The sequence below is a fragment of the Pogona vitticeps genome, chromosome 15, assembly GCF_051106095.1.
Source record: "Pogona vitticeps strain Pit_001003342236 chromosome 15, PviZW2.1, whole genome shotgun sequence".
In the NCBI taxonomy this organism is placed as follows: Eukaryota; Metazoa; Chordata; class Lepidosauria; order Squamata; family Agamidae; genus Pogona; species Pogona vitticeps.
Window position 1 is genome coordinate 10,142,445 of NC_135797.1, and position 12,461 is coordinate 10,154,905.

The 12,461-nt window shown below is 46.4% G+C and overlaps 1 protein-coding gene across 6 annotated transcripts in view; it reads left to right on the plus strand.

Annotated features, from left to right (window-relative positions):
* The window catches only part of ARHGEF2 (Rho/Rac guanine nucleotide exchange factor 2), a 173,648-nt gene that overhangs the window by 109,586 nt on the left and 51,601 nt on the right, over positions 1-12,461 (plus strand). For 5 of the 6 annotated variants that reach the window (XM_072984079.2, XM_072984078.2, XM_072984081.2 and 2 more), the window contains one exon: positions 11,662-11,812. In XM_072984079.2, coding sequence (XP_072840180.2) covers positions 11,662-11,812 — 151 coding nt within the window. Of the gene's footprint in view, positions 1-2,077; positions 2,550-11,661; positions 11,813-12,461 lie in introns of those variants that run through there. The other variant, XM_020802440.3, reaches the window with a different exon arrangement.

The window sequence follows — 12,461 nt, forward strand, 5'->3', positions numbered from 1 at the left end:
CTTACACAGACTGAACATGGCTACCGCTTCTAAAACAATAGCTTAAGGCATGTGATGCTAGAATGGCTTTTTCGTAAAAAATAATAATAATAATAGCTGGGCCTCTTGATTGCATTATTGCTCGGACTTTGGCAACAGGAAGTCCCTGGCTCACTTCCTCTTTCTCAAGGGAGGTGGTGGAGAAAGAGGACCTTTTTTTGCTTTATCATGCCTTCATCCAGGCATGGGGCTGCAAATTCTTAGTTAACCCTTCCAGCCTCACTGTTTGTGCCAGCCTGCAGCAAGAGATGGAGCAGAATTTTGGTGGAGTTGAAATTGCAATAGATGTATACATTTCACATCTTTTTTTTTTTTGAGACCTTTTTGCAATTTTTTAAACAAATTTTGGGAGAAATAAAACACACACATGCACAATAGGTGAATGCCTAAAATGAATACAACTGAAAAATATTTTTCAATTGTATACATTATTTTAGGCATTCACAGTGTGTGTGTGTGTGTGTGTGTGTGTGTTATTCAAAACACATGGCATATACTGTATATCTCTACGAAGAAAATACATACATTAGAGGGGAGTGAACATGAAAAATGCATACAAGTTACCAAGCAGGAAACTATGTGTATATCTCACAACATGGTGCAAACAAGAGATGGTATTAGAATAACAAAACTGACACCAGCTTTTCCAATTCTTGTGTAAAACAGTTCCAAGATGTTGCACCTTGGTTTTGAGGAAAGGGTCTACGGATCCTGGCTGATCCTTCTCAGTTTAAGGTCTTTGTCCCTTAATGGTCATTTCTGGTCAGTTTCTCTTGGAACTTTGTCAACCCTGCATGCTGCCTCGAGTAGGTGTGGCTGTGAGCGACCTTTCTGGGTTAGTGTGAGTGTTCTTCTATCCATCACTGACCAGTCGCTCCCTCCTACCTCTGGGTTCAAAGAGAGCCCCGCATCTCTGCTCCATGCTTTATCCCTCTCTAGAGTCTGTTGACCTTCTGTTGTTGGAAACCATTGTGTTTGCCCATTTGCTGCTTGATCTGTTCAATTGTAAGAAACGAAACCTTTTATTCTTTCTCTACTCATGTCTCAGAATGGGTTTTTGAGACAGTAAGTGTAAGGAAAGGGGTTGCCCGCCCTGGAGAACTTGACGCTATTCTGCTCTGTCAATCCCTGCATTTTTGCTGCACAGCTAGAGAAATTTAACCAAAAAAATTCAAAACAGTTGCAACAATTTCAAGGTTGCTGAACCAGACTCTACTTCAAAGCCAGACCTCATAAGATCAGTTTCTGGAACTGATGCTTGCACACACACACACACCCGAACGATCAGAAAACTTCATACTAAAGTGGACCCTCTACTTATGGAATTAATCCGTATTGGAACGGTGGCTGCAGGTCAAAAAGTCTGTAGGTCAAGTCTCCATTGACCTACAATGCATTGAAAACCAATTGATCCCGTAACCGGCCGTTTTTGTTCCATTTTGAATTTTTTTCTGGTCTGTAGGTCGATTCTCCGGCTGCAAGTCGAACCTAAATTTTGCAGCCAGAGAAGTCTGTGACTCGAAAGTCTGTAAGTCGAGCCGTCTGTAAGTCGAGGGTCGACTGTAGCTGCCAGGATAATAGCTAGCAATTTTGACACTTGGGGCAATCAGCAGAGTCTCCCACCCACGTGGTTCTCACGCATGGGGACAGACAGACCCCCCTCCCCCTCGAAAAAGGAAGAGGAGAAAGGAGAGAAAGTTTCTGCTTTTCGAACCAAAAGGAAGGGGATCGGGTCAGGAGGTGTTGCTGTTGATTTTGCGAACATTCCTCAATAAGAGACCGCTCTAGATTTCAGTGCACTCCGGATTTTGATGGGTAAAGTCCCAGTGGCTCCATCATAGGGGCGGCTCTACTACCTGCTCATCGCAAGGGCTGATGTGGTACCCCATCCGTTTCCTTCTGAAGGCCAGCAGATGCCCACCCAAGTGTGGGATGTGAGACGGCTCAGCTGGAGGATGGAATGACCTTGGGGAGGGGGGGGCGATCAAACCAGGCCTCTCCCCGACTCCGCTCCGTCCTCGTCGGAGGCACAAAGAAGCAGGCTCTCTTCCCTGTTGCGAGCGAAAGGGCTGCGCCGCCAGGCGCGTGTGATGGGGGTGGTGGTGGTGGTGGAATTTCTCACTCAGATACATGGTTGTCATGGTTATTGCAAGCAGAGAGGTACAGAAGAAGACGAACTGTATGGGTGTCTTCTTTTTTTAAAATCCCCCCCCCCTTCCTTCCACCTCCTCAACCACCTCCTCGTCATCTCTCCTCAATCTGGGCTTTCCAGTGTACGTTGAACGGCAGTGTGGTTTTTTCCCCGCTCTGCCTTCACTGGTGGTAAAAGACGGCGGTCAAGGGGGCTTTGGGTGGTTCGGTGGCACCCCAGCTCCGATCGGATCATGAGTTACCCTACAGTTTATGAGCGGCAGCTCAGGCTGGGAGTTTCGAGGACCTGTCGGGATCCCAATGGCGTCGGGATGACCTGGCAAGGACGGCAGCCGAGCCGGAGAGGGAATGTGGCAAAGGTTTGTAGTGGAGACCCAAGACCGGCTAAACCCTTATGCGCCCTGCGTGATTCCTATGTGAAGAATACTGGGGGAATATTGTGACTTGGAGAATGGAGAGGAGGTGGGGAGGAAGTTAAGGCTAACAATTTTTCACTTCGAGATGATTTCGTCAAGCGTTTGCTTCATAAGGTCCGATGGATTTTAGCATTCGTAGATCGTCTGGCTTGAGGGGGGGGGATTACATTTGGAGTGGATACCTCCTTTCTCAGTTTGTGTCCAGGCTCAACTTCTTGTGTTCCCATGTTCGAGATGGAATAGGTTGATCTTCGTATGCTTTTGAGAGGGACTCCGGCTGAGGAGAAGGGACCGGGCAGTGATGGAAGATCCTACCTTTAAGCAATGGGTTGAGACCGGTGAAATGTTGGTCTCTTGTTACTTTGCCCCACAGCTCTGAAGGCACCAGGCAGTTCCCTCCTCGCACAGCAAGGAAAGGACATGTTCGTCTCTGGTTTGAGAAATCTGGTGAAAGGATGAGTAATATGAGAACCTGTATACAGAAATTACTGCTCTTCAGAAGATATTAGAAGTGTGTCAGGTTGAAGGGAGAGATGCGTTGATGAGATACTTAGGTGCGCAATATACCTGAAATAAACTGGGATAAGTGCCTGGAATAGAATGAGCGGTGTCACCAGTACGCTGATGATACTCAGCTCTACATCTCCTTTCCACCTACCGCAGGAGATGCCGTTCTGTCCCTTCAGCGCTGCCTGGCGACCGTACTGCAATGGATGCAGGAGAACGGGCTGAGGCTGAACCCGGACAAGACGGAGGTGCTGAGGGTGGGCGCCCCCACAGTTGGGGGTTTGGGAAACCCCCTCACTTTTGGGGGGGTGACTCTTCCCGCCAGGGATGGGGTCCGCAGCTTGGGGATTCATCTGGACCCGGCGCTCACCATGGAATCCCAGGTGGCGTCGGTGGTCCGCACCGCCTTATTTCACCTCAGGTGGATAGCCCAGCTGCGGTCCTACCTTGATGTGGGGGCGCTCACTACCTTGGTACATGCGCTCTTAATCTCGAGATTAGACCACTGTAATGCGCTCTACGTGGGGCTACCTTTGAGGCTGTTGCGGAAATTACAGGTGGTGCAGAATGCGGCGGCCAGATTACTTAGTGGTGTGAAAAAACACCAACATATTTTGGCCGCTCTGCATTGGCTGCCCATCCGATTCCGCATCAACTTCAAAGTGTTGATGCTTACCTATAAAGCCCTAAACGGTTTAGGACCTCGATATTTGGCGGAACGTCTACTCCCACCAAGTTCTACCCGTGTCACTCGTACGAGCCAGGAGGTGAAGCTGAGGAGCTTGACGCCGAGAGAGGCCCGGAAGGAAAAGACCAGAAACCGGGCCTTCTCGGCGGTGGCTCCTCGCCTCTGGAACAACTTACCTCCTGAGATTCGCGTGGCACCCTCGCTGGGTACTTTTAAGAAGCAATTAAAAATTTGGATGTTTCGGCAGGCCTTTCCATCACATAACTCATGACCTCTTTCTTTCCTTCTTTACTGTTCTATGTTTTGTGTTTTGGCATCGTAATGTACTGTTTTTATGATTTAGAACTGTTTATTTACATTGTTTACTGTATTATTTTTAAGGTTGTTAGCCGCCTAGAGTGGTCCTCGCTTGACCGGATAGGCGGGATATAAAATAAATAAATAAATAAATAAATAAATAAATAAATAAATAAATAAATAAATAAATAAATAAATAAATAAATAAATAAATTCATTCTCTGGCTCCATATGAAGGACAGTGGAACTCATGGCCTCGGGAGGTGGTGAGTGCACCTAAATTGGAGGCATTCGAGAGAAAACTGGACAGCCCTCTCTCAGATATGCTTTGACTTGGATTCCTGCCTCGAGCGGGGGGGGGGGGTTTGAACTCAATGGCCTTAGAGGTCCCCTCTTCGAAATCCATGATTCTGTGATTCTGCATTTGTTCCCAGTTTGTAAACCATGAATTTCTGGTTTGAAATGATTACAATTGTTCTAGCTTTGGAAGCTACAGGACTTTGATTTTTTTTTTTTTAGGGACTGGAGATAGTCTAGATTCTAGAACATTTTCATTTTGGTATGTTGGTATCGTCGTAAGTTGCATAAACGAGACTCTTAAGATCTGGTCATTCCACACCATTTTTTTATTTCTCTGACCAAAATCCTGTTTCTTAGTGTAGTCATAATTTCCACTAGATTAGGCCCATTGAGTCAATTCCTCTCTAAGTTCCATTGATGCCATTTATTCAAACGGGTCTACTCTAACTGCAACTTAGTATACCAAAGTAAGCGGCATTTAAGAGTAGGCTCATTTGAATCTGTAGCTTATGGAGGAGTTGACTCACCCAATCCCCATTGATTCAGTGGGCCTTCTCTGGTGCAATTTACTACGCTGAGTAATAGGATTTTGTTCCCTGTTTAATATCCCTGGAGGTTTAATGCAAGGATTTAATGCATTAATTTTCTTATGATTAAATCTCACTGGTTTCCATGTTCCATATCTATATGTATGGGCTTGCCCCTACCCACAGGTATGTGAAGGAAAGGTTGGAGAAGTAAAGCATGAGGACCAGGTATTAGTAGGGGAGGGGAACAGAGCATTTCCCGGAAAAGCCCTCTATGTCTTTGTCTGTAAATCGTGTGTATGTTTTTAATATCCTGCCATTATCTCAGTCTTCGGACCGAGGATGACTTTCAAAATGTATTTTAAAAAAAACACACGTAGCTAAAATTGCAATAGTAAACTGGAACTGAATATATGTCATCACAATCACCATCATTTTAGAACTGTTTATATACCACCCATAGTACTTAAACACTCTCTGGGCAGTTAGCAATTTTAATTATGCAAACTGCACATTGCCCACCCACCCACCCACCCAGCAAGCTGGTTACTCGATTTACTGCCCTGCTGAGTGAACGTTGAGCGGAGTTTTGACTGCAGTACTGCAGTTTAGCCACTGCGCCCGTGAGGCTCTTAAACCATTGAGTTATCCAGCAGTTAAAACCACTGAATTTAAGCAACTTATGACTTCAAAACATGGTATGGAGTGTTACATACAGCACTGATGTTACCTGTCTGTCATGGGTTTGGAGGGAAAGTTCCATCCTATGGGGAGTGGAAGGCGGGACATCAGGAGGAGGGGCTGTACTGTATAAATATGTGGAGTGTGTGTGAAGAGTTTAGGAGATGCTAAGAGATGCTGAGAGACACTGGGTTGTGACGAAGCAGCAGCTGGGAAGAAGAAGCTGTTGTGGGAGTCTGTGTGTCAGACAGGGTACTACTGTGTGTCAGAGTACCAACCTGATAGGTTCAGGTGTCTGTGGGTTAGCCAGAACTGATAGGTTCAGGGTCTGTGCTTCAAGTTAAGGGTTCTGTGTGAACCAAACTGTGTGTATGTATTAGTGAGAATAAGCCACGTTACTTTATCTTATTCACCTGATTGTTTATTTTTCCCTGTGTGTATTTAAAATAAACCTTATTCTTTTTATTGTTTAAAAATCCATCCCTGGTCTGTGTGACTTCTTACAGGGAATGGTTGGTGGCAGCTTAGTGTAACTGTGTGACATATCCCAGTAGGTCTGGGTCTGTCACATTGATTGGTGTCCAGCGTGTGGGATACGACTGGTCCAGTTGTCCAGTGGTCCAGCAAAGCCTTGGCAAGTGTGCCCAGAGCAAGGGGGGTCTAGTCAGGGACAGTCTGAGGCGCGTAGGTAATCTTCTAGGTGTACCTCACGGGGAGGTGCGCTAGTAGAAGAACGTGCCAACTGGGGAGACTTAGATTAAGGTGCTCTGAGGCAGCCTGGTTTTGGCGGGAAAAAGCTGAGGCAAAACTGCGTAGTAACAGTGATCTAGCCTGCCAGCTGAGAGGCCCAGCAGAGGGGGGTAGGCTCTGACTCGATACTGTTGCAAGTTTAGTGCTGAAGAACAGCAGCAATCTCTAGGGAGAGCTGGTTCTGAGGCAAAAAGGAAAAAAGTGGTCGTTTTATTTTGAGGCTTGACTTTTTAAAGCAGCCTGTTCTGAGGGGGGATTATGCCCTTGACTCGAAGCCAGATGGCCGAAATGAGTGAAGTGAAAGACCCCCAGATTGACCAAGGTTCTGAGGATGAATTTGGCTCAGTGCAGGGTGACAGCACAGGAGAGCAGAACCCAGAACTCAGAAAATTGCTCATAGCCCAACAGCATGAACTGAGGATGAGGCAATTTGAAGTGGAGGAAAGGGAAAGGGAAAGGCAGAGGCAATTTGAAATAGAGAGAATGGAGAGGGAAGAAAGAATGGAGAGAGAGAAAATTGCTCTGGAAAAAGAAAGGATGGCGTATGAGTTAAGAAAATTGGAAATGATGAACCAGAACAATAACAACAATAGGGATTCTGAGGGAGGCCAATTGTCTAAAGCTGACCTGAAGAAATTCCCTGTGTACCACAAGGGAGATTGTCCTGAGGTGTTCTTTTCCTTAGTGGAAAGAGCGTTTGTGGACTTCTCAGTGAGGGAAACTGAGAAGATGACCATCATGCGATCTTTAATCAGTGGTAGCCTGGCTGAGGTTTATGCCGAGATGCCTGAGGAACTGATGAAAGATTTTGCAGAGTTTAAAAAACTGGTGTTTGCCAGACATGGGATAAATGCGGAGCAGCTGAGACAAAGATTCAGGTCCCTCACCAAAAAGCCAGAACAGACTTTTACCCAAGTGGGGGCCCAATTGGTGAGGCTGCTCGAGAAATGGCTATCGCAGGAAGGGACAGAGACCTATGAGCAGCTTAAAGACTTGATAGCACTGGAACAGTTCTATTCAGTCCTGCAGGGGGAATTGAAATTCCAGGTGAGGGAAAGGAAACCGAAATCTGTGGCAGAAGCCGCGGAGGTCGCAGATTTTATTTCCCAAATAAGAAAGCCCTTGGGTGAGGGAAAATCTGTAGGTAAACCCAAAGAAACCTACAGCAAGTACTCTCAGGGACCAGGGAAAAGCCAGCAAGGGGGAGGGGCCCATGGTGAAGGGAAGCCCTCAGACATGAAACTAAGACCTCAGATTTTGGAGGGAAAACCAAAACAAGATGAGAGAGAATCAAAATACACCAGAAAATGTTATTTCTGTCAGGGAAAGGGTCATCTAATCTCAGAGTGTGAGAAATTAAAGCAGCTAAAAGGAATGGTGCCTCAGAATTCTAGTGGGACCAAGCCAAAAGCTGTGTTCTGTGTCCAGAAAGAGCAAGGCTCAGTGTCACTGAGGGAGCCTGTTGCCATGGCTACTCAGTCTGGAACAGCTACCTCTGCTGATCAGGCTGAGGAAAATGGTCCTCTTGTGGAGGTAAAACGCTGCTTGCTGGTGAAAACAGATTCTCAGTGGTTTGAGACAGCCGGGGTGGACGTAGGAATACTTGACCGTCAGTATAGGGGGCTGCGGGACACTTGTTCCCAGGTAACCCTGTGCCATCCAGATATTATTCCTCGGGAGTTTATAATCCCAAATGAGAGCATGAAGGTGGCAGGGATTGAGGGGCAGGTAATCTCTCTGCCAGTAGCAGAGGTACCTGTCAACTTTCAAGGCTGGAGGGGGGTTTGGCGGCTAGCAATTTCATCGACTCTGCCAGCAGCCGTGCTCGTGGGAAATGACCTGGCTGAACATGTGAAACGGGTGCTAGTGATTACACGCTCACAAGCCACCACAGGGACAGTTCAGGGGGGTAATGATGAGCCAGAGACGGAAGCAGAGGGGAGTTCAGAAGCTGTGGTGGAAACCTTAACCACAGACAGCAGATTTGGACAGGAGCAAAAGGCAGACGCCACTCTCCAAAAGTGTTTTGAACAGGTGACTGACGCCCAGCTAACACCTGAAACCCCAGTGAGATTTCTGGAGGAAAAGGGGATTTTATATAGAGAGGCCCTGAGGTATATCTCAAAAGGGGGAGATGGGATCAGAAGTCAGCTGGTGGTGCCTGAAAAGTATCGCCCCATGATCTTACAAAGGGGTCACTCTGACATGTTTGCTGCACACTTAGGGGTGAAAGAGCCCCTTGATTTGATCAAACAAAATTGGGAGCAGATCACCCAGGATGACCCACAAGACGTTGTGACTTACATAGACACCTTGATGAATGACCTAAGGAGAAATCTAGAGCTGGCAGCAGAAAATCTGCAAGCTCAGAAGGTCAGACAGAAAACATGGTATGACCACAAAGCTAGAAAGAGGCACTTTGACCCAGGGGAGGAAGTGCTTTGGCTTAGGCCCTGCAGAGAGAATAAACTGCAGCTCAAATGGGCAGGACCATATAGGGTCATTTCCAAGATGTCAGACCTGAACTACCTAATAGAGCAGGAGGAGAACCAAGCAAGGAGGGTGGTTCATGTGAATGCCCTAAAACCCTACTACAGAGGGGAACAGAGGGTTTTATTTGCGATAAAAGCAGCTGAGAGTGAGGAAGCTGAATTACCCTTCTGGGAGGGTAGAGGGGAAGTAAAATACAACCCAGAGGAGGTAAAGATCAGTCCTGCACTCACCCAAGACCAGCAGCAAGAACTAAAAACGCTGCTTAGTAAATATCAACAGGTGTTTTCCAACAAGCCGGGGATAGTGAAGGGAGTGATGCATCGGATCCACACAGGGGATGCACCCCCGCAGGCAGTATCCCCATACCGAGTAACGGGACCCTATAGGGACAAGGTGCGGAAGGAGCTGGACGAGATGCTGAGGGAGAACATAATCGTCCCCTCTTCTAGTCCTTGGTCCTCTCCGATAGTCCTTGTGGACAAGCCTGATGGGAGCATTAGGTTTTGTGTCGATTACAGGAAATTAAACCGTGTAACCACTCCTGAGGCCTACCCAATGCCCAGGCTAGACAACCTGATTGAAACCATAGGGGGTTGTCGGTTCATCTCATCATTGGACCTGGTAAAGGGATATTGGCAATTAAGAATTGATCCCAGGGATCAAGAAAAGACTGCCTTTTGCAGCCCTTTTGGTCTCTATGAGTTTCGAGTCCTGAGCTTTGGTCTCAGAAATGCACCAGCCACATTCCAAAGGCTGATGGACCAGACCTTGGCAGGGCTCAGTGACTTTACAGTGGCCTACATTGACGACATAGGGATCTTCAGTAATACCTGGGAAGATCACCTGATACACCTGGAGTTAGTGCTGCAGAGGTTAAGTGCAGCAGGGCTAACAGTAAAGGCCAGCAAGTGTCAGCTGGGTAGCCCAGAAATAAAATACTTGGGTCACATGGTAGGGGGAGGAATGATAAAACCCCTGGAGGCCAAAATAGAAGCTGTTCGTGATTGGCCTAGACCCAACACCAAGAAAAAAGTCAAATCATTTCTTGGGTTGGTGGGCTACTACAGAAAGTTCATCCCGAGGTTTAGTGAGATTGCGGCTCCGCTGACCGATCTGACGAGGAAGAAGGCTGATGACCGCATCCCGTGGGCCAGCGACTGTGAGGCGGCGTTCCAGAGGTTGAAGGAGGCGTTAATCAACTATCCTGTGCTGCGTGCTCCAGACTTCGACCGGGAGTTCATCATCTACACCGATGCGTCTAACAGCGGGGTAGGAGCAGTTCTGTGCCAGGAGGATGAGAATGGTGACCAGCATCCGGTGTCCTACCTGAGTAGGAAACTTCAAAAAGGTGAGAGACATTTGGCAACCGTGGAGAAGGAGTGTTTGGCCATAGTCTACGCGATCCAGAAGGCCAAGCCTTACATCTGGGGAAGACATTTTATTCTGTGTACTGACCATTCACCATTGCAATGGTTAAAGACAATGAAAACCCACAATAGCAAACTTATGAGGTGGGCTTTAAACCTACAGGACTATGACTTTGAAGTGAAGGTGGTCAGAGGGTCAGTGAACTGTGTTGCTGACGCCTTATCAAGAAGACCTGAAGAATGAAGACGGCGGAAAAAACATGGACTATGTGTATATAATGATGACAAAAAGTAAAATGTACCTGTTTTTGAATTGGTTTGTATGAATAAAGGTAAATGGATGTATTGTATATGGTAAAATGTTTAAATGCCTATTTGCTATGGTTTAACTTAGAATGTAAGTATAAGTAAGTATGGTATTGAATGTATAACTGTTGTTGTGTATTTTATACAGGTTGTTTTTTTGGTGAAAAGCACGTTAGCTTTCCCCCTACAAAACAACTTATAAAGAGGGGAGGTGTTACATACAGCACTGATGTTACCTGTCTGTCATGGGTTTGGAGGGAAAGTTCCATCCTATGGGGAGTGGAAGGCGGGACATCAGGAGGAGGGGCTGTACTGTATAAATATGTGGAGTGTGTGTGAAGAGTTTAGGAGATGCTAAGAGATGCTGAGAGACACTGGGTTGTGACGAAGCAGCAGCTGGGAAGAAGAAGCTGTTGTGGGAGTCTGTGTGTCAGACAGGGTACTACTGTGTGTCAGAGTACCAACCTGATAGGTTCAGGTGTCTGTGGGTTAGCCAGAACTGATAGGTTCAGGGTCTGTGCTTCAAGTTAAGGGTTCTGTGTGAACCAAACTGTGTGTATGTATTAGTGAGAATAAGCCACGTTACTTTATCTTATTCACCTGATTGTTTATTTTTCCCTGTGTGTATTTAAAATAAACCTTATTCTTTTTATTGTTTAAAAATCCATCCCTGGTCTGTGTGACTTCTTACAGGGAATGGTTGGTGGCAGCTTAGTGTAACTGTGTGACATATCCCAGTAGGTCTGGGTCTGTAATTGCAATAGTAAACTGGAACTGAATATATGTCATCACAATCACCATCATTTTAGAACTGTTTATATACCACCCATAGTACTTAAACACTCTCTGGGCAGTTAGCAATTTTAATTATGCAAACTGCACATTGCCCACCCACCCACCCACCCAGCAAGCTGGTTACTCGATTTACTGCCCTGCTGAGTGAACGTTGAGCGGAGTTTTGACTGCAGTACTGCAGTTTAGCCACTGCGCCCGTGAGGCTCTTAAACCATTGAGTTATCCAGCAGTTAAAACCACTGAATTTAAGCAACTTATGACTTCAAAACATGGTATGGAGAACCTTGAAAAGGGTGTTGCCAATGATGATGCTAACCTGTCTCTCTCTCTCTCTTTCCTTGCAGAACAAAGAGAAAGAAAGGATGAAGGAGAGCAAAGATAAAGATGCCCGCTACACCAATGGGCACCTCTTCACTTCCATCACCGTTTCGGGCATGACCATGTGCTTTGCCTGTAACAAGAGCATCACGGCCAAAGAGGCATTGATTTGTCCCAGTAAGTTAAACACCTTGCATATGAACCTAAGGAGAGAGTGTGCGGCGCCTCTCCCGTGTTCCTCGCTAGGCAACTGACAGTAAGCAGAGGAAATGTGAAATAGTTGCTTAGAAATGCCCCTCTTTGAATTCCCCTTGCAGTCACTTGATCAATGAGGGCTTGCTCGTAGTCAGGAATAGAGCTCTTTCTGCCTTTGTGATTGGGGAGGAGTCCAGGTTTGGACTTGATTATTAGCACTGATAGTAAAAGTTGGACTTTTGTGGGGATACAGCTTGCCAGATAGTTAACCCATTTCCCGTCTGAAATGCTGAAGGTTAAATGTGAAGCCGCCTTCCTGCTGATTGCATCCTGTTCCAGTAGTCTGTGGGTCCTCTCCAACACTTTGAAATGATACCAAATGAATACAGTGGTGCCTCGCTAGACGATGATAATCCATTCCACTGAAATAGCTGTTTAGCGAAATCATTGTCTAGCGAAAAGCATTTCCCCGTTGGAATGCATTGAAACCTGTTTAATGCGTTCCAATGGGGAAGAATCGTTGTTGTGTAGCGAAGATCGGCCATAGGAAAGCTGCTTTGCGAACCAGCGATCAGCTGTTTAAATCGCTGTCTTGCGAAGCTTAGGTCCCGAAAACACCCATTTTGCAAGC